Consider the following 22661-nt stretch of genomic DNA (forward strand, 5'->3'; position numbering starts at 1 on the left):
GCACAGTGCAGGAGCAGCACCTCCAGATGACCAGGCAGGTGCCATTCTATCCCCTGGCACAGTGCAGGAGCAGCACCTCCAGGTGACCAGGCAGGTGCCACCCTGTCCCCTGGCACCGTGCAGGAGCAGCACCTCCAGATGACCAGGCAGGTGCCATTCTATCCCCTGGCACAGTGCAGGAGCAGCACCTCCAGGTGACCAGGCAGGTGCCACCCTGTCCCCTGGCACAGTGCAGGAGCAGCACCTCCAGATGACCAGGCAGGTGCCACCCTGTCCCCTGGCACAGTGCAGGAGCAGCACCTCCAGATGACCAGGCAGGTGCCATTCTATCCCCTGGCACAGTGCAGGAGCAGCACCTCCAGGTGACCAGGCAGGTGCCACCCTGTCCCCTGGCACAGTGCAGGAGCAGCACCTCCAGATGACCAGGCAGGTGCCACCCTGTCCCCTGGCACAGTGCAGGAGCAGCACCTCCAGATGACCAGGCAGGTGCCACCCTGTCCCCTGGCACAGTGCAGGAGCAGCACCTCCACATTTGCTGTTTCTCCAAGCTCAAACTCGGCCCAAGCCCCTCCAATCCCTGATTTCTCCTGGTCTCAGCCCCTGTCCCCCCACTGCACCTGGCCAAGACCTGTGGGTGGCCCTGGGGCACATGGCCCAGCACACAGCCATGCACCCAAATGCTCGTTTTTTCCCCCCAAATCAGCCAGCTGGGCCAAGGGGAGGGAGGGGCAGCACGATGATGCAACGTGGTGGGGTGGCACAGTGGGGCATCCTCATGGCACCCCCCAGATTCCTCCCAGCACCTGTGGATGGTTTCATTTCTCCTCTTATAAAAGTTGGACAAGGACAGAGGCTGCATTTCCCCCAGATTTTACAATTCCTGTTTTTTCCTGGGAGCACTTACAGCAAAAGGGAAGCACAAAGATAATGGCTCCAGATTTCACGTGTCCCCCACATGGATATTGGAGTTACAAAATTGTGAGTTTACCCAATAGCTACAAACACTGTCAGATGCAGGCAGATGTGCTGGATCACCAAACAGGTCCCACAGCTGGACCACCACCCAAGATCCCACAGCTGGATCACCAAACAGGTCCCACAGCTGGATCACCAATCAGGTCCCACAGCTGGATCACTAACGAGGTCCCACAGCTGGATCACCACCCAAGATCCCACAGCTGGATCACTAACGAGGTCCCACAGCTGGATCACTAACAAGGTCCCATATCTGGATCACCAAACAGGTCCCACAGCTGGATCACCACCCAAGATCCCACAGCTGGATCACTACCGAGGTCCCACAGCTGGATCACCATCCAAGGTCCCATATCTGGATCACTACCAAGGTCCCACAGCTGGATCACTAACGAGGTCCCACAGTTGGATCACTAACAAGGTCCCATATCTGGATCACTACCAAGGTCCCACAGCTGGATCACTACCAAGGTCCCACAGCTGGATCACCATCCAAGGTCCCACATCTGGATCACCATCCAAGGTCCCACAGCTGGATCACTAACGAGGTCCCACAGCTGGATCACCATCCCAGGTCCCACAGCTGGATCACTAACGAGGTCCCACAGCTGGATCACCACCCAGCCCCAGGCTCTGTTCAAGGGCAGACACAAAGAGCCCCCCTGCAGCCACACTGGGGGCTGGTTTGGGCTGGGATCAGGGATCTCTAACCAACCAAAAATCCACATTCCTGTGGGAACTCCCACATTGTTGGGAAGACAACAGGCAACAGCAGGAGGCTCTTTCCCTCCCTGCACCCCACAGACCTGCCTGGCCACCTCTGGGCACAGCTGGAGTTCTCTCAACACCTACAGCCTTGCAGCTCCGAACTGGGTAATTAACTGAGCTCATTAATTCTAACAAGGTGTGTGATAAAATGATGGACACGAACACAGTAAAAAAGAATCAGAGTGGAGCTACATTATTGTTTTCTTCAATTGCCACTAGAAAAATAATTATAAAAATAATCTGCATGTAAGCACAGGATAAGCAGCACAAATCTCTGCCAGGCTGGGTTTGGAATCTTTGTCAGAGGCTTGTTAAACAAAGACACAAGTTCTTAATATCAATAGTGGCTCTAGAATTTCATATCAAATGACAAATATTGCAACATAAATGACAAGTGGTCTAAGTCTGTAAATACCCTCAGAAATGCAGAGTGATGGCAGATCACAACTGCAGCTGGATGCAGGGGAGGACATTTACAAGTCAGTATTATTTGCAAACCCTTCCAAATTTGCTGTAAATATGCAACATTTGCATAAATACTAAGTTTATGTGTATATATAATATATACAGGCACACAGAGAAAGACTTTTTTATTATGTGTATATATAAAATATGGACTTGATGAAAGGCTCCAATTATAAATGCTGGATATATTTTGGCATTTTTGCCCTTTAAAAATTATTTAAAAAAAAAAAAAAAAGAGTCAAATTCTGACTCCCTGCACAGAGCACTGCTGGGACTGGGAGTGAGGGCAGTTCCAGAGTTCCACTCTTTTGACAGGATGGTTTTTATGCTAACACAGATTTTGAATTAGAGAGGAAAATGCAGAGCAGCAGAATCCAAGCTGAAAATTCTGCCTCTTCAACTCTGAAAAAGCAGGAAAAGCGACCTGCAGGTCTGTGATTCTCAACTCTCCACTTTCAAAGCCCTGGGAAGAGAGGCCAGCAGGAGGAACAGCTCCCTGGAGCTCCCCAGCAGCTGCTACAATCATTTGGCAAGGTAGTTTTTTGCTAGAAAATGCACTTGTAACGTGTCTGTGCATGAACAGGTGCTGCCAGCACAGGCACAACCCCCCCAAAAAATTCATGATTTAAAAAAATGTAAACCCAGTGATGTTCCAGCAGGTCTGTGCAGCTTGGCCTCTGCTTTGTTAGCAAAGCTCAGGCAACTTTGGTCGTGTCTGACTTGGCAAATGCAACCAGGACCCCCCTGTGCAGAGACCCTGGAGCCACTCCCGGGCTGGACCCCATTCCCCTGGCCAGGAAAGACATGAGTTCAGCTGGAAACTTTGCTTCCTATGAAAGACAGGGATCAGAAGGGATGCTTTGGGAAGCTTAGGGACTCTATACATGTGGTGAAAGAGCAGCTGCTCCCACCCTGGGAACAGCCAGGACCTTACGGAGTGTCGGTGCTTGGCCTTGCCCCGTGGGCTGGCACAGCTGGGCACAGCTGGGCACAGCTGCCCCTCTCCTATAGCAAAATGCAGGTTTTCTTGTCCTTGAAGGGGTTCTCAGAAGCAGGAATGCCCATGAGCAAGGGGTCCTTCTTGGCGTGTTCCTCACAGTACAGCATCAGGTCTGCCGAGGCTTTGGACACCTGCGGGAAACAGGGAAAAATCCACAGAGAAAGGGGGTTCCCATGGGAACAGCATCCAAGTGCTGGGAGCTGGGATGGGCATGAACAGCCTGAGGGGGGTGGGAGGGGTGCTCAGAGATGGACACATTCTGTCTCCTGGCTCAGTGCTCAGGGAGGAGGAAAGGATGGACCCCAGTGCTCTTTGGGGTTGGTTTGTGACACCAAGTAAAGATCCCACCTGGTTCCTACACAGAAAACTGGGAATAAATAACTCAAAATAATCCAGTGGTTTGTAACGAGGAATTTCTCATGTATTCTGCAGTGACAGGGAAGAAAAAGGGGGAATAGCTTCCCACTGCCAGAGGTTAGATGGGGTACTGGGCCACAAGAACGGGATTTATTTGCATTTGTTGAGCTGAAATGTTGAGGTCACGTTTTGAGATGGAGAAAACACTGAGCTGAGGGTGCACAAACACGCAGACAGACAGACAGACAGACAGACAGACACAAACACACAGACACACACACAGAGACACACAAATACACAGAGACACACACACACAGACACACAGACACACACACACACAGGCAGACAGACACACACACACAAACACAGACAAACACACAGACAGACAGACAGAAAGACACACACACAAACACACAGACACACACACAGACACACACACACAAACACAGACAAACACACAGACAGACAGACACACACACACACACAAACACAGACACACACACAGACAGACAGACAGAAAGACACACACACAAACACACAGACACACACAGACAAACACAGACAGACAGACAGACACATACACACACACAAACACAGACACACAGACACACACACACACACAAACACATAGACAGACAGACACACACACACAGACACACACACACAAACACACACAGACACACACAGACACAGACACACACACACACACACACACAGACACAGACACACAGACACACACACACAAACACACACAAACACATAGACAGACAGACAGACACACACAGACACACACACACACAGACACAGACACACACACACACTCTCTGTCATGTCATCATCCTCCAGCTGGAAGGGAGAAAAACAAGGAAAGAAAGGAGGGGTGGAGAAGGATGTGCTCTCACCTTTATCCTCTCTATTGAGGCTTCTATCCTGAGCTGCTGCACAGTCCTTCGGGCCTGGGTGATGTTGTTGGTTGTGGTGGCTGTTTTGCCAGACATTTTCAGTGGAGAAGGGAAGTTCTGTTTGGAAAGACAGTGGGTTATCTTTCCAGAAGGTGCCACAGCACCTTAAACAGCTTTTACACCAAGGCATCCACGACATGCTGCAATAAGGGATTGTTTTTAATTATTATTATTATTCCACCCAACAGGAACAGGCAGCTGAGAAACCACTCTGGAAGTAAAACAGCCTCCAAAAAAAAGCATGGAGCTCCTGGGCAGGTTTCTGCCCTTGGCAGTGAGGACAGGCAGAGGCTCAGCTGGTCTGGCAGCGATCCCAGCGCAGCTTTGGCAGGTTCGTCCCCACATTTGCAGCCCCCCAGGGACTTCTCAGACAGCCCAGTGTGTGCCAGTACCCACGTGCTTCCCTGAGAGCTGGACCAGGGGAGGAGACCTGCTCCTGAGCCCACCAAAGAGCCAGGAGTGAGCCAGGATAGAATCATGGAACCATTAAGGTTGGAAAAGGCCTCTGCGCCCACCAAGTCCAACCATCCCCAGCACTGCCAAGACCACCACTGACCATGTCCCCAAGTGCCACATGCACACAGCTTTGAAATCCCCTCAGGGATGGGGAACCATCCCTGTCCTGTACAGCTGTGCCAGGGCTGGACAGTCCTTCCTGTGAAGAAATAATACCCATGGCACAGGCTGATCCCAACACCCCTGGCTGTTTCCCATCCCCTGCAGCCAACCAACCAACCACTGCTGGAAGGAAACTGCCCACAGGTTGTCCCCCTGCAGCCCATGGAGGGCCATGGTGGGGCAGACACCCACCTGCAGCCCATGGAGGGCCATGGTGGAACAGACACCCACCTGCAGCCCATGGGGGGCCATAGTGGGGCAGACACCCACCTGCAGCCCATGGGGGGCCATGGTGGAACAGACACCCACCTGCAGCCCATGGGGGGCCATGGTGGGGCAGACACCCACCTGCAGCCCATGGGGGGCCATGGTGGAACAGACACCCACCTGCAGCCCATGGGGGGCCATGGTGGGGCAGACACCCACCTGCAGCCCATGGGGGGCCATGGTGGGGCAGACACTCACCTGCAACCCATGGGGGGCCATGGTGGGGCAGACACCCACCTGCAGCCCATGGGGGGCCATGGTGGGGCAGACACCCACCTGCAGGCCATGAAGGGCCATGGTGAGGCAGACACCCACCTGCAGCCCATGGGGGGGACTAAGGACTGTCCAGCATCACATTCCCAAGGATATCCCCACAGGCATCACAGCAGCCAAGTGCTAAATTAGCCCAGTGCTAAATGTGCAAGGCCAGGTTGGACAGGGCTGTGGGACAGTGGGAGGTGTCCCTGCCCAGGGCAGGGGGTGGGACAAGAGAAGCTTTAAGGTCCCTCCCAGCCCAAACCGCTGTGGGATTCCAAGTTATTCAGGTCTCCAGGAGTCCAAAGAGCCTGTTTAGATGTGCCAGTCTCTGGGGGGCGTGCCCAGCCCTGCTGCCTGGTCTGCACAGCCCCACAGGCTGATGGGCTCCGTGGAGCTGTGCCCACATCATTCCTGGCATTGCAGTGACCTGAGTCCAACGTGGCTCCGTGTGACCTTTCCCAGCGCTGCCCACAGCGGGTCCTGCAGGCTTCAGGTTTCTCTCAGCTCAGCCTGGGCAGCAGGGCTGTTCTCCAGCCTCTGCCAGGGCCTGCCCAGCTAGCTGGGAACAGCATTATCCTGCTCCAAGGCCCCATTTCAGGGGGACATTCCTTGGAAAAGCTTTGGGCAGAGGAAGTGCCAAGTGACAGGCAACGCCGCCTGCTCAGGCACAGGCAGGAGGGACATCCACACCTGATATTTGGTGTCAATAAAACCCCATTTCCTAAAGCAAATATGAAGAACATGCTGCTGCAGATCCATGTGGTCCCCTGGATGTTTCTCCTGGCCAGCAGTCTGAGCCTGCTGTGAGTCTGCCCCAGAGCATCCCCCAAGTTCCTGCTGTGCTCCAGAGAGGTCACCTGTGGGCTGAGTCACTCAGGATTCCCTGCTCACCACCACGGCAGGGAATTCATGCAAAATTCAAAAAGCCAACAGGGTTTTTCCCACTACAGTTTAGCCCAGGACAAAGCACTGGTGGGATCACAGGATCCCAGCTGGTTTGGGCTGGGAGGGACCCCAAAGCCCACCCAGTGCCACCCCTGCCATGGGCAGGGACACCTCCCACCAGCCCAGGGTGCTCCAAGCCCTGCCCAGCCTGGCCAGTTTATCACTGACTAATTTTGTCCCTGCAGAAAACTACAGTGTGAAAAGCCCAACTCAAAGCCATCTATTTTTATCAAGAAATGCATCCAGCTCCGAGAAGACAGTTCAGCACTTGCTGATTCCTGTCATTTTAGTACTTTTATATAAAAAAAAGAGACACAAGGTTTAAAAAATTATTGCAAAGTTCGAAGATAAACCACTCTCCTCTTGTTTCACTGGGGCAAGACCAGTTTTCCCCAGCCCCAACCCCCCTTCTGCCACTGGAGAGGTTTCACTCTCTGGATCCCTTCCTGCCCTACATGGATGACCTCCTTAGGAAAGTTCCAGTGCTTGTTTTCCCAGCTGGTTGGCTTTGTTAATAAATCAGATGTTTAAAGAAAAAAAAAAAAAGAAAGAGAAAACCGAATCCAAACCATAACATTTGAAAATTAAATTGCTGCATTTCCCCATCTCCAAGCAAACACAAGCTTTAATACTCCTCCTAAGATCACTAAATCTCTTCTGCAGAGAGATTGACAAACAACTAGGTCAGCACCCAATAATAATGTTTCCCTCTGAGTCCTGGCAACTGCTCCGAGCCTGGAGCTGTGGGATCTCTCCCAGGGCACACTGGACTTCAGGAAACTCCTCAGATTTAAACTGGGGGTGCCCACAGCTCTGCAGAATCCTGCCCTGAGAGCCCTGGGCAGGGTTTTCTGGGGTAGGGAAGTCTCCCTGAGAATGAATTCACTCTCTAAGGAAATGACCCAGCAGTTGGAGAGGGCACTGCTCTGATCTCCAGGGAACGAGGCCTCGTGCTCGGCTGAGCCAAAAGCAGAGACATCCCAACAGCTCATTCCAACACTTTCCCCTCAGGATTTCTCTGCCCCAGCACTCACAGTCATGACTATTCATTCTGTGCTAAATGCACCAAAATAAATTTCCAAAAAGTTTTTCCATTCACCACTGAAGACAAAACATGGCTGGTGTCCCAGGCCAGGCTGGATGGGGCTTGGAGCCACTTGGGATAGTGGAAGGTGACCCTGCCCATGGCAGGGGTGGCACTGGCTGGGCTTTAAGGTCCTTTTCAACCCAAATTATTTCATGATTTTATGGTGACGAGGGACAAAGCTGAACAAAGGTTTGCTGGCTCCAGTGCTGGGAGTGACAGAGATTCCCAAATCCCAGAGCAGCCGAGGACACCTCTGCAACCCTCACTGGTCTCTGAGTCACAGCCTAAAACAAAACAAAAGAATCAGCCCCACCAGCACCTCCTCTGGCCATCACCCCCTGCCATGGGCAGGGACACCTCCCACCAGCCCAGGGTGCTCCAAGCCCTGCCCAACCTGGCCTGGGACACTCCCAGGGCTGGGGCAGCCACAGCTTCTCTGGGCACCTGTGCCAGGGCCTGCCCACCCTCCTAGGGAAGAGTTTCTTCCTAATTTATCCATGGAAAACAGAGGCCAGTGTTTGATCAGATGGGGGATGCTCCCTAAGTGCACTTTGCCAGGGAAAGGGAGAAACCCATGAATCTTCCAGTGCAATTCCTGCAGGCCACACACCTGCATTTCCTCCTTTCTTGGAACACCTGCACCCAGCTGGAGCTGTCCCTCTGCCCTGGAAAGCCTCATTTTTCCAGGCCTTGCTCTGCTTCTTCCCCCAGCTTTGGGTAAGGAGGTGCCACACAGCAGGTCCCTGCACCTGAAACTTCAGCTCCAATGGGATCACCTCGTTAACTCTTTTAGATCCAGGACTTACAAAGCACCTGCTGAGTGAAAGGGAATTAAATCACCACTGCCAAGGCAGGGCTGGGAATCCTGGCAAACAGCTCCCAGTTTGCTCCAGTTATGTAAATCCAGCTCACACTGGAGCACCAAAGGGTAAAAAGGTGTCTTGTTACTGTTTCTTTGGAAATAAAACAACTTTAAAGTGAATAATTCAAAACTGTAAATCAATAGAGTGGATTGGACAAAGCACAAACCGACAGCTACAACACCTGCAAGTGCAACACCCCCTCAGCCCCTGGATTTCCAGCCTCTGGTTTTCCAGAGCCTGGTTTTCCAGGGTGGCAGCCACAGCACGGGCCTAAAGTCACAGCTCATCTGCAAATTCAGGTTTCAAAGGCCTCTCTGTTTTCAGAGCCACCCAAGTCCTGCTGTGGAGGACACAGGGCAGCGAGGTGGAAACCCCTCTGTGCTGAGCAGGCTCCGAATTCAGCAAGGAAACAGCAGGAATTCCAGACCCCAGAGGGGCATGGGCCTTCAGGGTGCCCCCCTGAGCCCACTGTGAGCCCTCCTCACCCTGGGTTGGGGTGCCATGCCCATGGGACAGGCAGGGAGCACCCCAGGGAGTCCCCACTGCTGCTGCTCCCACGGGGAGTCACTGCTGGGAGCTCCTCCAGCTGGGAAATGTTTGATGCTGCTGCACACCTGAGCCTGCTGGATAAACCAGAAACAAGCACCACCATGGAAATTATGCTGCTTTTGTTAAAAAAAAACAGGAATAGGGGAAAAAAGAAGGAATGAAGCAGTTGGACAAGTCCAGAGCTGCTGCTCCCAACTCATTCCCTGCCCTGAGCTGGGGGGAAGCTCATGGCTGCTGCTCTATTCCCAACACAGGGATGCAAATACATCCTGAGCAGCTGCTCAGAGGTGCCAAGTGGCATTTCTGCCCCAGAACCACCTTCACATGGTACCTCAGGAGCTCCTGTTTAGGGTTTCAGCAATTCCACAACAAACTCTGCAGGTTTACCAGTGAAACTGTTCCCAGCCCTGCAACTTCCCTGGTCTTTGCTGGAAGGATTTTAAGCTGGATCTGGTTGGTGTATGACCACCACTAATACAGGCTCTGCTGGCTGCCCCACAGCCCTGCCTGCAAACCATTTCACTCCCCACAGCTCCCTCCCTCCCTCCCTGGCATCCCTTCACCCACTGCCTTCAGCTGGCACCCTGCAGGGAATTGGGAATAACACACCATGGAACCCCAAATCCAGCTGCCTGCTCTCACTCCCCAGAGCTCTCAGGAATAAAAAACCAGGAGCTTTGAAGTCAGAAATTCTGCTTCTGAAAATGCAGAGATTTGCTGGGCAGGAAGGTGGCTGGGAGGAGGAAGAAGGAAGTAAGAGAGGCTGCAAACAGCATGGAAGGGCACCAGACAAGGCCAGTGCTCATGGTGCCACCCAGTGCCACCCCCTGCCATGGGCAGGGACACCTTCCACTATCCCAAGTGGCTCCAAGCCCCACGGAGAGGGGAGAAGAAGAGCCACGATGGCCCCTGGAGAGGTGGCACAAGGAGGGGGCAATGCCAGAGCCCCTGCCCAGCACCTCTCCCACGGGCAGGGGCAGCATGGGGGGTAAGGTTTCCGTGGATTCCTGCACGTGCTGCTTTCCCAGCAGCTTCTGTGGGAGCAGGAGGCTGGTTGGGACTTGAATGCTGCAGGTTGGTTTTACTACAGGGTGCTCAGGAGCAGGTCTGTTACAACTTGCAGAACCCAAAATCCCTCCCAGTCCAAGCCAAGAGGGCAAGGCTGGCACTAAAGGTGGGTGCAGAAATAAACAACTCCATTTGGAGGGCACAACCAGGTACAGCAACAGATGAAACAGCTGCACACAAGCATCAAAATAATCTGTAATTGTGCTATTTCCTGCCCTTGACTTTGGAATATTTAGGTCCCCAATGGAAGAACCTGTTGGAGGAATCTCACTGTGCCTGGTACCACCTGCAGCCAACAGGTGCTGCGGGGCATTTGGTGCCCCAAAAGTGCTGCCCAGTCCCCTTGCAGACCCTGCACAGCTTGGAGTGCAGTGGCACCTGGCATGAGGTGACCCACAGGGAGGGTGGGAGAGGCACAGGGTCCCCAGCACCAGCAGGTGGGACAGGGATGTACCCAGGGGATGCCTCTGCCCACCTGAGGCCCTCAGGGCTGTTGCTTCTCACCCAACATGGACAGAGCTGGGGCTGAAGGAGGTGCCTGGGCCTGGCAGGACAGGCAGCAGCCCCAAGGATTCTGTAGGGGATTTGGGAAGCCTGAATGTGGAGTGAGTGTGGAAAAGGAGGTGAAGGAGAAGGGGAGTGTGGAAAAGGAGAAGGAGAAGGGGAGTGTGGAAAAGGAGGAAGCTCAGGGTGAGCAGCCCTGACCTGTCACATGTGTCCCCCCTGCACCTCTCCCTGTCACACCCACACCTCCCAAGCACACACCACAGAGGCTCTCCAGGCTGCTCTGCCAGGAGCAGGGACCTGCTGTCCCTCTGTCACCCTAATTACAGAGCACAGGAGCGAGCCAGGCACCTTCCACACTCCTCCTGCTCCAACCGGTTGCTCTGCTTGGAGAAGGAAAGGGCACTGGCAGCCAAACAGCCCCTTCCTGGCTCACCCAGCCCGGGTGGCCCCATCCTCGAAATCCCTGCTCTGGAAATGCAGCCAGCCTGGTTTTTCCAGCGGTGGGGGCAGCCACAGGGACAGCCCAGGGCTGGCAGGGCTCTGCTGACACCCAGTGGAAACATCAACGCTGGAATCTTTTCCTTCTGCCACGGGGCCAAAGAGGGTGGAAAACAAACCTGGGCAGCAGGAAACCAGCAGTCCTGCCCTCTGCAGGGAACCAGAACTGAGGGGTAAAAGGAAAGAGGGATTAGAGATGCTTTTGGTAATTTCACTCTCCAGGATTCCCCAGCCCTGCAAGTGTCCAAGGCCAGGTTGGACAGGGCTTGGAGCAAACAAGTGGAAGGTGCTCCTGCTCATGGCAGGGGTGGAAATAGAGGGGATTTAAGGTCCCTCCCAAGCCAAACCATCTGTGACTCCATGATCCTCACACCCCACAGGATGGATGAACAGACACGGGGCAGGACACACCAGAGCTGCCCAGCAGGACCTGGAGCCACCAATCTGCAGATGGAACACGCCACCCACAGTGCAATCCTGCCAGGAAAAACGGGCACAGGGATCACCCACAACCTCCCCAGTGGCTCTGGGGTACCACCCCCTGCTCCCCCATCCTCCCAGGCTGTGGCTGCAGTGCCTGCAGGAGCTGCTCCCATCGCAGGGATGGACCCTCTGGGGCCAGGAGAAGGTTCCTGCCCCTGTCCCACACCCCCCCCAGCCCAAGCTGTGAGGAGCAGCTCCCTGGTCCTGGAAGCTGAGAGGAGCTGCATTTTTACACAGGCAACAAACAAGAATTAAAATCACAGCACAAATACTTTATACACACTATTAAAATGTGGGTTTGGTAACAGAAAACAAGATCTCCCCCAGACAAACCCAACTCCTTCACACAGGAGAGGATGACACCCCGACACAGGGAAGCTGGAACCTCTGGCAGCTGCAGGGCTTGGGAAGGCTGTGGGTGCTTTGGGATGCACACTCTGCACAGCAGCACAGCTGGAGGCATCAGGGCAGCTCAGGGGGCCAGCTTTCAAACCCAGCAGAAAAGACACAACCAGGACAAACTCTGCTTCCATCCTCCTCTTGGAGGAGGTGTAGGAGCCAGGGCTGGGTGCCAGTGGGAGTCTGGGCACACACACACACCTGGTTTACACACAGGTGAGCAGCCCACGGGTGCAGAGGCAGAACAAACACCCCTCAAAGCACAGAACATCCTTTCTGATGTTTCCCTCTTCAGAGGATCTACACTTGGGAATACTGAGAGATTTTACAGTTGAGATCTTCTTTTCAATTATAAACAATGTACCAGTGTCTTAATTAGTCCTTTTAAAATGGATTAAAAACCATAAAATAACGTGAAATGAAAGGAAACAGACAACTCCCAAATCTTCAATCGGCTTTGGTGTTCTGGCTGTTTAATTAAGGCTCTGTTCCTTCACAACCTCCATCTCACAAGTTATTCCAGTACCATCCTGCTGATCAAACCTGGGCTACAGCTCCATTTGATTTTCAAAGTCAGCCTCCACGAGGTGATCCTGCCAAACCCAATGCACACGTTGGGAGAGGAGGAGTGGAAAAACCTGCTTTCATTTTCCTCTGCATTTTTTTCTGCCTTAACTTTTTATATCTTGAGTACACATGAAAGCCATGAAAAGTGACTTCTAGATCAAGGTTCCTTTGAAAACCATCTGAGCAGGATTGTTTTAAAGACATCAGCCTGAAGCCACTGGAAAAGATAAGGAACTGCAGGGCAGTTTCTCCACAGAAGGCCCCTGTTTTTCCCACAGGGCACGACCCAATCCCACCAGGAGGGACAGGCAAACTATGGAGAGACATTTGCAAAGAGCTAAAAAGCTGTGTGAAAACCAGCCCCTCTGACAGGATATGGGGCAGGAGTGGGCTGGGACTGCAGCTCCAGACTGGGAGTCACGGGATGCAGCGTGGCCTTGGGGTCTGTGACCTTCAGCAAATTCCTCTGTCTGCAGGAGATAAAGCCGAGGATGTGGGCAGGAGATGCTCTGGGAAGAGCTCTGGGGGCTCAGCTCCAAGAGCTGGGAGGCTGCAAAGGATTGGACCAGTTTCTTGGTCACAAGAGTTTATCAAAGCACCTCCTTTTCTGGGTGGGGTGAATACAGGAAGAATTTGCACGATGACATGGTCAAACCAATGCACGTCATGCAGCAAAGACAGAACTCATGAAGACTTGCCCTTACTGGGGGAATAAACAAGGAAAAGCCATAATTTCCATGGGAGGAGCAGGTGTTTCTGCCCCCTAAATCCACAAAAGTGAGGTGACCAGGGTGAGCAGCCACTGCTGCCAACACCGAGCTGGGGCCGCCCTTGTGGCCTCCCCTCCATGAACCTGCCAAGGAGTTTGGATTTGTTCTGCTCCAGAAGAAAATTAAATCCCAGGGGTTTGGGACTTGTTGTGCTGCTTTGTATTTTGCATGAAAGGAAGGAACAGGAGTGGACTGGAAACTCACCTACATAGGCAGACTTGCTACCTGTCCAGCTTGCTTTGATTTTATCGGTGCAATGGTCCTGAAACAGAGTAAAATAAAAATTATAAGGACTTTATAGTGCAGGAAAGCCAAAGCTCAGGGGGTTTGGCACTTGTGTTTTAATTCAAGTCACAAAAACTAAAGAGAGTGGCCTGGCTGGAAAGTCCACCTCAGACCTTTCTTATGGCCACTTTCCCCATCTCCCTTCCCGAGGACAAGGCCATGGGCTCCCAGTTCCCTCTGGCCACAGCCCAGATGGGAATGAAGGGAACAAGTTTGCACAGCTTTGGGTGCTGCTGGCACTGCTCCTCCTGGAGCCCACACTGTGAGGGACAGGTCCCACCCACACCTGGGGCAGGTGAGGTCTGGAGCAGCTGCTGGAAAAGCCACTGCCTTTAAAACAAGTTGAACTACTCAGGGTTAACCTGGAGCAGGTTTAGTTGAGCACCAGCCAATGCTGAGCACACGGAGAACTTGTGGCTGCCCCATCCCTGCAGGTGTCCAAGGCCAGGCTGGAGCACCCTGGGATGGTGGGAGGTGTCCCTGCCCATGGCAGGGGTGGCACTGGAAGGGCTTTAAGGTCCCCTCCAACCCAAACCATTCCAGGATTACTTTGCCCCTGGAGACCTCTCCAAGCTGCAAAGCTGCACTGATGTATTCCAGCAGCTGGGCTTAAATCCCTGGAGGAGCAAATCTGACAGCCCATGTTCCCTATGGAGGCCTTCCCACACCTGGAATTGTATCAGTCCTAACAGGTACAAGTTCCTGCACCAGCTCCTGTTCACTGCTGCAAGAGTGGCAAATCCAGAGCACACCATATCTAACACCCTTCTAAAATTTTTATTGCAAAAATGGTACTTTTGAACTATCACAATTCTTTGGGAGGCTTGGCTGTGAATGGCAGTGGAATTGGGCACCTGACAGGTACAACAGGACAGAAAACAGTGACTGAAGAGACCTGGGGGATCCCAAGGGTTGATTTATTTAAACCATCAATCCACAACACAAACACAGACCAAACTGGCTGCCCAGATGCTACAAGTGAAGGAGAACCATGGAATGGTTTGGGTTGGAAAGGGGCCTGTAAAGACCAACCAGTTCCTCCTCCTGCCATGGGCAGGAACACCTTCCACTAGACCAAGTATCTTCCCAATATCCCATCTATCCCTGCCCTCTGGCAGTGGGAAGCCATTCCCTGTGTCCTGTCCCTCCATCCCTTGTCCCCAGTCCCTCTCCAGCTCTCCTGGAGCCCCTTCAGGCCCTGCCAGGGGCTCTCAGGTGTCCCTGGAGCCTTCTCTTCTCCAGGTGACCCCCCCAGCTCTCCCAGCCTGTGAAGGTGACAGAACCCACCACATGAGAGGAATTCTGTGAGAGCTGGAGCAGGGACTGCATTTACAAGTAAAATTACATTTCCTTTTCCTCCCCTGGCTGTGCTGCTGCCCCCAGTCCAAGGGCTGCACGTTCACTGCAATCCCCACCCAGTGACTGATAATCCCACATGGATGACAATTGCTCTGCTCCCCTTCCCTGGAATTCCTGGAGCAGTTCACACACCTCTGTGCCCTGCAGAGACCCCCTGTCCCTGCATGTGGGGCTCACACTGGAGGCTTTGGGCACCTCCTGAGCTGGCAGAGGTGCCAGGGCATGGACACCTCACTCAGCAGGGCACGGCAGGATCCGGGATTGCCACAGGCACCCTCTGGATGCAAACCAGCCATCAGCTGCCAAGGGCTGGCAGAGCTCTGGCACTGAGCCCTGGCACTGCCCCACACCCGCCCGAGCCACACCAGGAGGACCAAGGGCTTGGAAAAGGCTCAGCAATCCCATTCCCTCATTCCCAGGAAATGAGGAGGGGAAAAACCACTGCAAATTCCCAAGGGATTGTCCTTATCCAGGCAGAGGGGTGGCAGGCAGCACGGGCAGTGCCCCCTTTACAGTCACACACACCTCCCATGCTGGAAAAGGGATCACCATTTCAATAGGTGCTGTTAAAATCACTGTATGGAGGAGGGAAATAAATGGTGTTAAAAGAGAGACTCTCTTGCCACATCCAGTCCTTGTCCCCATGCCAGGCTTGTCCTGTTCACATCCAGCCAGGAAACAAAAATAAATGTCACACACAACCTCCTTCACAGCCGTGTGACTGCTGTGCAAAATCAGAGTTCAATGGCAAAGCTCCTGCTTTGCTTATCTGGGCAAGTTCTCCTTCTGCTCACTCACCCTGAAAACTGTTCAGGAAAAGTAAGAAAACATTTAATATTTACTTGAGCATCCCCAGGGAGATCAGAACACAGTCAAAACAACCCCAGACCACACGGAATGGTTTGGGTTGGGAGAGTCCTTCAGGGATCAGCCAGTCCAAGCCCACTGCAAACGAACCTGAAAACTAACTCTGACTCCCACAAATGCTTCCCATCCCAGAGGCTCCACATCCTGCTGATCAGAGCTCCAATCCAATCAGCCACAAACCCCCACAAACCCAACATTGCTGGCATAGTTTGGGGCCACTGTCATGCACCCCCTCCAAAATCCTGCACTCAGAGGTCAGGCCATGCTGGGGAAGGAATAAATCAGGGAAGGACACGGGGCAGAGAGAGGAGGAAATTCTGCAGCTGGATGGTCCCAGTTCCTCCAGCCTGAATCCTCCTGCTCCCTGGGGCCCTGCAGGCAGCTCCAGCTGCAGCATCCCTGCTTTGCAGGATGGATCCCTTGCAAGGTTTACAGCAACATAAACCAGATGCAGCTGGGAAAAAGATGCTCCATCTCCCAGAAGTGTCAGTGACACTCTCTGCTTATCCCAGCTCCAAACTTCCACCAAAAAGCCCGACTTGAATTACAACCAGATCAAAATGTAATTTGGGATCTGCTCAGATTTACTCAGACTGAGCTGAGAGGAAGCACAAAGTTCACCCAGTTCCACCATCCCCATCCAGCCTGTCCTTGGACACTCCCAGGGCTGGGGCAGCCACAGCTGCTCTGGGCACTTGTGCCAGGGCCTGCCCACCCTCCCAGGGAAGGAATTTATCCCTCCTATCTCATCCAAACCTGCCCTGGGACTGAATTTCTTGCACTTCACTGCAATATGGAGCACAAAACTCAGCACAAATGCCTTTGGTATCTGCTTGATTTTATTTTAACAAACAGAAAGGAAATTTTCTTCTGGGAATACTCTGGCTAATCTTTAAGGTGATTAATGATATATAAAAGAACCTCTTTTGCTTCTGTGAACTGAAAAGACACTCACAGACACATCAAATATCTCAGTCACTGAGCAAACAGAAGCCCAAACACCAAGAGAGGACAGAAATCTGAACACACCCAGTGAGGGGCTGACAGCCCAGGAAAGGCCTTGCTGGAGATGTTACAATCAATTTTAAATTAAAACTTCAATGTATAAACAATCAGAATGTTCAGCTCTTTCTGCTGAACGAGGCCCCTCCTCTCAGGGCCACCACCAAGCCCTCCCTGCAGCTTCCCAACCCCTCCCGTGGTGGTTCCTCCTCCATGAGCCAGATTGCACCTTCCACAGGGAGGGCTCTTTGTCCTGGTTCTCAGCCCATATTTTCCCCTTCTGTGCCTCCCAGCAGTCCCTCCTGAGGACACCCCACACTGACCCTGGTTCAGGCAGCAAGGACAGTGCTGGTCCCAGGGCAACCCCTTACCACGACCTGGAGGGAGGATTTTGCTCTCCTCAGCTCAAAGCACCAGAAAACATTCTAGTTTTGTGTTCTGGGGGAGCTTTGGCACAGGGAAAATCATAATTTAGAGGGGAAAATCTCCCCCCATGTGCTCCCACTGCCTCTGCCCCAGGAATGGTTATGGATAACGAGGGGGTGATTCCACAGAGCATCTCTGGCATCGGATTGTGCAGCTGCCAGAGCAGCCTGGATCAGGGAAACAGGCTGGAGAACCAGGCTGCTCCCTTCCCAGAAGGACAAAGATGGGCTTTTCCAGCTCCAAACCCTCTGCAGAGCTGGTGTTGGAGGGTCAGTCCCACCCAGGGAGCGAGGGCTCGGAGCTGGAGCCACGTGTCGGAGCTGAGGAAGGTTCAGATCACCTGCATGTCCCAAACCAAACTGTGCCAAAAAGTGACCTGTCCCTGGGCAGAAGGTTTGGAAAGACATGGGAGAAAGGATGGGAAGCAAAACTGTGTAAACAAAGGGGAAGCAAAGCTGGTTCCTGCTTGAGTTGAGCTGAATGTTTAAACAAGGAGATGATCCCAGTGGCCACATCCCGCCGTCGTCAGCGGCTGGAACACAAATAACCCTCACAACACACTTTCCTCCTTTTCCCTCCTCCCTCTGCAGCTCCATCACATGCCAAGACGCTGATACGGACACAGGAAGCTGAATATAAACACATGGCCTGTTTCACCAAATATTCAAAGGAACACAACTAAAAATACCCACTGCTGGTGTCCACGGACATCCCAGAGCTCCAACCCGCCCACGGCCCCGTGAACCAGGAGCTTGGATCTGGGCACTCTGCACCCCAGGGATCAGATTCCACAGAATTCCAAACTGGTTTGGGTTGGGAGGGACTTTAGAGCCCATCTCATTCCACCCCTGCCCTGGGTAGGGACACCTCTCACCAGCCCAGGGTGCTCCAAGCCCTGTCCAGCCTGGCCTGGGACACTCCCAGGGATGGGGCAGCCACAGCTTCTCTGGAAAATCCATTCCAGGGCCTGCCCACCCTCCCAGCCAGGAATTCCTTCCAATATCCCATCTAACACTACTCTCTGACATATTAAAGCCATTCCCCCTTGTCCTGTCCCTCCAGACCCTTGGAAATAGTCTCTGTCCATGTTTCCTTCAGGCCACAATCAGGTCCCCCCAAAGCTTCTCTTCTCCAGGCTGAACAATCCCAGCTGTCCCAGCCTTTCCTCCCAGCAGAGCTGCTCCATCCTCTGCCCATCCTGGTGCCTCCTCTGGACTCTCCAGCAGCTCCATGTCCCTCCTGTGCTGGTCCCAGGGCTGGAGCAGCTCTGCAGGGGGGTCTCACCTGAGTGGACCTTCTCCTTCCCACAGACACCTGGCTGGGAGGGGCTGAGCAGCAATTAGTGCTGTGGGAATTCCAGATCCCTCCCATCCAGGGGCCTCTCCAGGGGATGGATGTGCCCCCACCCTGCTCCCAACTCCCCTGGCTCCCTCCTCACCCTCCTGCCTCTACCTACCCCCCTAAAATCCCACGGGGAATCCAACCATAACCCAGGCACCACAAGAACTCCTGTCACTGCCTCTGCTCTTTCTGCTGCTTCTCATCAAACCCTGCAAGACACTGAGTGGAAACATTTTCCTTCTGTCACTGATATTTTCACTCCTCCCTCTCTCTCTTCCAAGTTCCCCTCCAGGTTATTCCTGGGAGCAGGATTGATGTGGCTCCTGTGGGGCCCCCAGCACTGCACAGGAGATGAACACAGAGGTTCAGAAAAACGAGACCCAGTTGTGTAACTGCAGAATTCAGGCCACGGCTGCCCCCTCCCAGCAGTGATTAATGCAGGGAAATCCCAAGGGTCACCAAACATCTGCAGCTTCCATTTCCCAAGAAACAGCAAGTCCACGAGGACTCTCAGGATCTGGGGGGGGACTTGTTTCCCACTTCCATCCCAGCTGATGGAAGTGTCACCCCAACTCCCACCTCTGCACTGGGACACAGGACCTGCAGCCCTCAGACCCTCCCGTGGTCGGTGTGAGCACAGATGGAGCTGCAGGGACACAACTCCCTGGAACAGCATTCCAAGCCTTGGCCAGGGCTGTGTTGGTGCTTCCCATGCTGATTATACACCCCTTGGAATGTATTCCCTCTGTTCCCTGCAGTGATCTCTGCTCTGGCAAAGGGGACAAAGGGCTGAGGGGGAGGATTTATGGGACTGGACCATGGAGCCATTTGGATCTGCTTTTGCAACAGTGTCTAATCAGAGGGTGATGCACCAGAATTTGGGAGAATGTGTCTGGAAAGGCAGTTCTGTTGTGTTCAGCATCTCCCACTCAACATTCCAGCAACACTTGCAGGGATGGTGGAGCCACATAAAAAGGAGGGACAGGGACTTTTTAAATGGGCACACAGTGCAAGGACAAGGAATGGCCTCCCAGTGCCAGAGGGCAAAGTGGGATGGGATACTGGGAAGGAATTCCTGGCTGGGAGGGTGGGCAGGCCCTGGCACAGGTGCCCAGAGCTGCTGTGGCTGCCCCATCCCTGGGAGTGTCCCAGGCCAGGCTGGACAGGGCTTGGAGCACCCTGGGCTGGTGGGAGGTGTCCCTGCCCATGGCAGGGGTGGCACTGGGCGGGCTTTGGGGTCCCTCCCAACCCAGTCCAGCTGGGATTCCATGATTCCACTACTTATCCCAGGCCTTGCTACAGAGAACTTGTAAATCTGTTGTAAATCTTGCTCAAATATTCCAAGTCTTTTGAGGAACAGAGCTTTGGAAATGAGGAACTTTCAGTACTCATAAAAAATTATTATGTAGTCAAAGAGACATTGTAATTGAAATAAAAAAAGGTATCTGAAACCTACAACACAACTCAATATTTGGATTTAATGCCAGCAAGAGATGAGAGATGCTGGAAGTGGTTCTGCTGTCTGGAAGTCCAAGAAACTCTTGCAGGATAACAGGAGAGGTTTGTTTTTAGAGGAAAAATCAGGGATTAGGAAACCCCCAGCACCAGAGCCCATCCACTGCTCTCTCAGGAGTTTATTGCTGCTTTAGTCCTTGATTAAAGAGACTCTGCAATCCATCCCACGCTGGGATGAAATACAGGATTGAGAAGTCATTAACTGCACACTAATCCCTCAATCTCATTTAGTGGCACTGGAGCAGCATAAAATCCTCCCACTGTCCACTCCTCACCCTTCACTCACAGAAATCACTTCTAACCCAATTGAGAGCCCAGATAAACACAACCAAGTGACCTCTAAGCCAATCAAGACACTGGATAATCACCTGGATGTGACAACACCAGATAAATTCCTGCGATGTTCAATGTGCCACATTATGCAAATTAAATCACGGAATCATGGAATGTCCTGAGCTGGGAGGGACCCACGAGGATCACAAGTCCAGCTCTGGCCCTGCACAGACACCCCAAAATCCCACCACGTCCCTGGGAGGGTTGTCCAAACACCCCTCAAGTTCCTGGGGCTGTGCCCACTGCCCTGGGCATCCTGTCCCGGTGCCCACCCACCCCTGGGGAAGGACCTTTTCCTGGTATCCCCCTTGGCACAGCTCCAGCCATTCCTGGGGGCTGCTCCTTCCCAAGGGACTGGGCTAAAGTCACAATACACACTCAAAACACCCTTTCCCCCCAAAAATAAATTAAGGAATTTAAGCTTGGAACTGAGTATTGCAACTGAAAAGTTACTAAAGCAACAGAAGAATTAAAGTTGCAGGAGCTGGACTCGCTGATCCATGTGGGACCCTTCCCACTGAGGATATTCTGCAATTCCAGGATTGTTACAGCAACAGGGTGTGTAATCTCAGCATCAACACGAAACCTCCTCGGCTAATGACGCTTCCCACTAATTAACCTCCTTCCCACACTCATCCCACAACTCCCCACACGTGGGAAACTTCCTGCAGCGAGCAGAGCTCCGCGATCCCGAGGATTCTGACGGCTGGGAATACGAAACCTGGGAAAACTGGAAGGATTGAGTGAAGGATTGGCTGTCCTGGCACGGCTGGAGCTGCCGGCGCTGGGCACCCCTCGGTGCCAGGGGAGGCTCTGGGGGAGGGGAGGGGTGGGAAGGAGGCGGGAGGGCTGCGCTCCAGAAAAACGCTTATTTTAGTATCATTTTTACATAATTAAGCAGATTTCAACCATTCCGGCGCCGCACACAACTTGTTGAACCGCCACACCACAGCGCGCCGACTCCCCCCGGGAATGTTTCTCCGCACACCAGAAAAAGCGAAGCAAAACTCTCATAAAAAACCCCCAAAAAAACTTCCAAGCCGCGCCCGGGCCCGGCCCGGCCCGGCAGGCCCAGCAGCCACAGCGGAGGGGGCCGCGCTGCCGCCTCTCGGAACGGCCTGGCCCAGGGACACGGCTCGGCATTCCCGGCGGGACCCCCCTATCCCGGTATCCCGATATCCCGGTGTCCCATATCCCGATACTCACCCGCCGTCGCTCCCGGTGTCTCCACGGGCGACCGGAGCGGGCGCGGAGGCCACGCCCACCGAGCGAGACCACGCCCACAACCCACTCGGGTTCCGCCCACCGAGCGAGGCCACGCCCACAGCCCACTCACGGTTCCGCCCACCAAGCGAGGCCACGCCCACCGCTCGGAGACCACGCCCACAAGCCGGTCGCGGTTCCGTCCAACGAGCGAGGCCACGCCCACAAACCGCTCGTAGTTGGGATGGGATGGGATGGGATGGGATGGGACGGGATGGGACGGGATGGGACGGGATGGGATGGGATGGGATGGGACGGGACGGGACGGGATGGGATGGGATGGGACGGGATGGGATGGGATGGGGTGGGATGGGGTGGGATGGGAGGGGTCGGGATGGGATGGGGTGGGGCGGGATGGGATGGGATGGGAGTGTACAGAGTGCCGGGGATGGAGTGGAATGGGATGGGATGGGATGGGATGGGATGGGATGGGATGGGATGGGATGGGATGGGGTGGGAGCGTACAGAGTTCCGGGGATGGAATGGGATGGAATGGGGTGGGGTGGGATGGGATGGGATGGGGTGGGGTGGGATGAGGCGGGATGGGGCGGGATGGGGTGGGGTGGGGTGGCATGGCATGGGATGGGATGGGATGGGATGGGATGGGATGGGATGGGATGGGATGGGGTGGGGTGGGGTAGGGTGGGGTGGGGTGAGATGGGATGGGATGGGATGGGATGGGATGGGATGGGACGGGATGGAGTGGGATGGGATGGGATGGGATGGGATGGGAGTGTACAGAGTTCTGGGGATGGAATGGGATGGGATGGGATGGGATGGAATGGGGTGGGGTGGGATGGGATGGAATGGGATGGGATGGGGCGGGGTGGGATGAGGCGGGATGGGGCGGGATGGGATGGGATG

The 22661-nt window shown here is 53.8% G+C and overlaps 1 protein-coding gene across 1 annotated transcript; it reads right to left on the minus strand.

The window, feature by feature from the left end:
• Positions 1-1926: 1926 nt before the first annotated feature.
• On the minus strand, positions 1927-21829 carry GNG12 (G protein subunit gamma 12). The gene is made up of 4 exons (XM_071565570.1): positions 21741-21829; positions 13611-13668; positions 4468-4584; positions 1927-3339 (listed from the first exon to the last, which is right to left on the minus strand). The coding sequence occupies exons 3-4, from the start codon at positions 4561-4563 to the stop codon at positions 3214-3216; spliced, it is 222 nt and encodes a 73-aa protein (XP_071421671.1). The 5' UTR covers positions 4564-4584; positions 13611-13668; positions 21741-21829; the 3' UTR covers positions 1927-3213.
• Positions 21830-22661: the final 832 nt, after the last annotated feature.

This window comes from Pithys albifrons, chromosome 10 (genome assembly GCF_047495875.1).
Source record: "Pithys albifrons albifrons isolate INPA30051 chromosome 10, PitAlb_v1, whole genome shotgun sequence".
Lineage (NCBI taxonomy): Eukaryota > Metazoa > Chordata > Aves > Passeriformes > Thamnophilidae > Pithys > Pithys albifrons.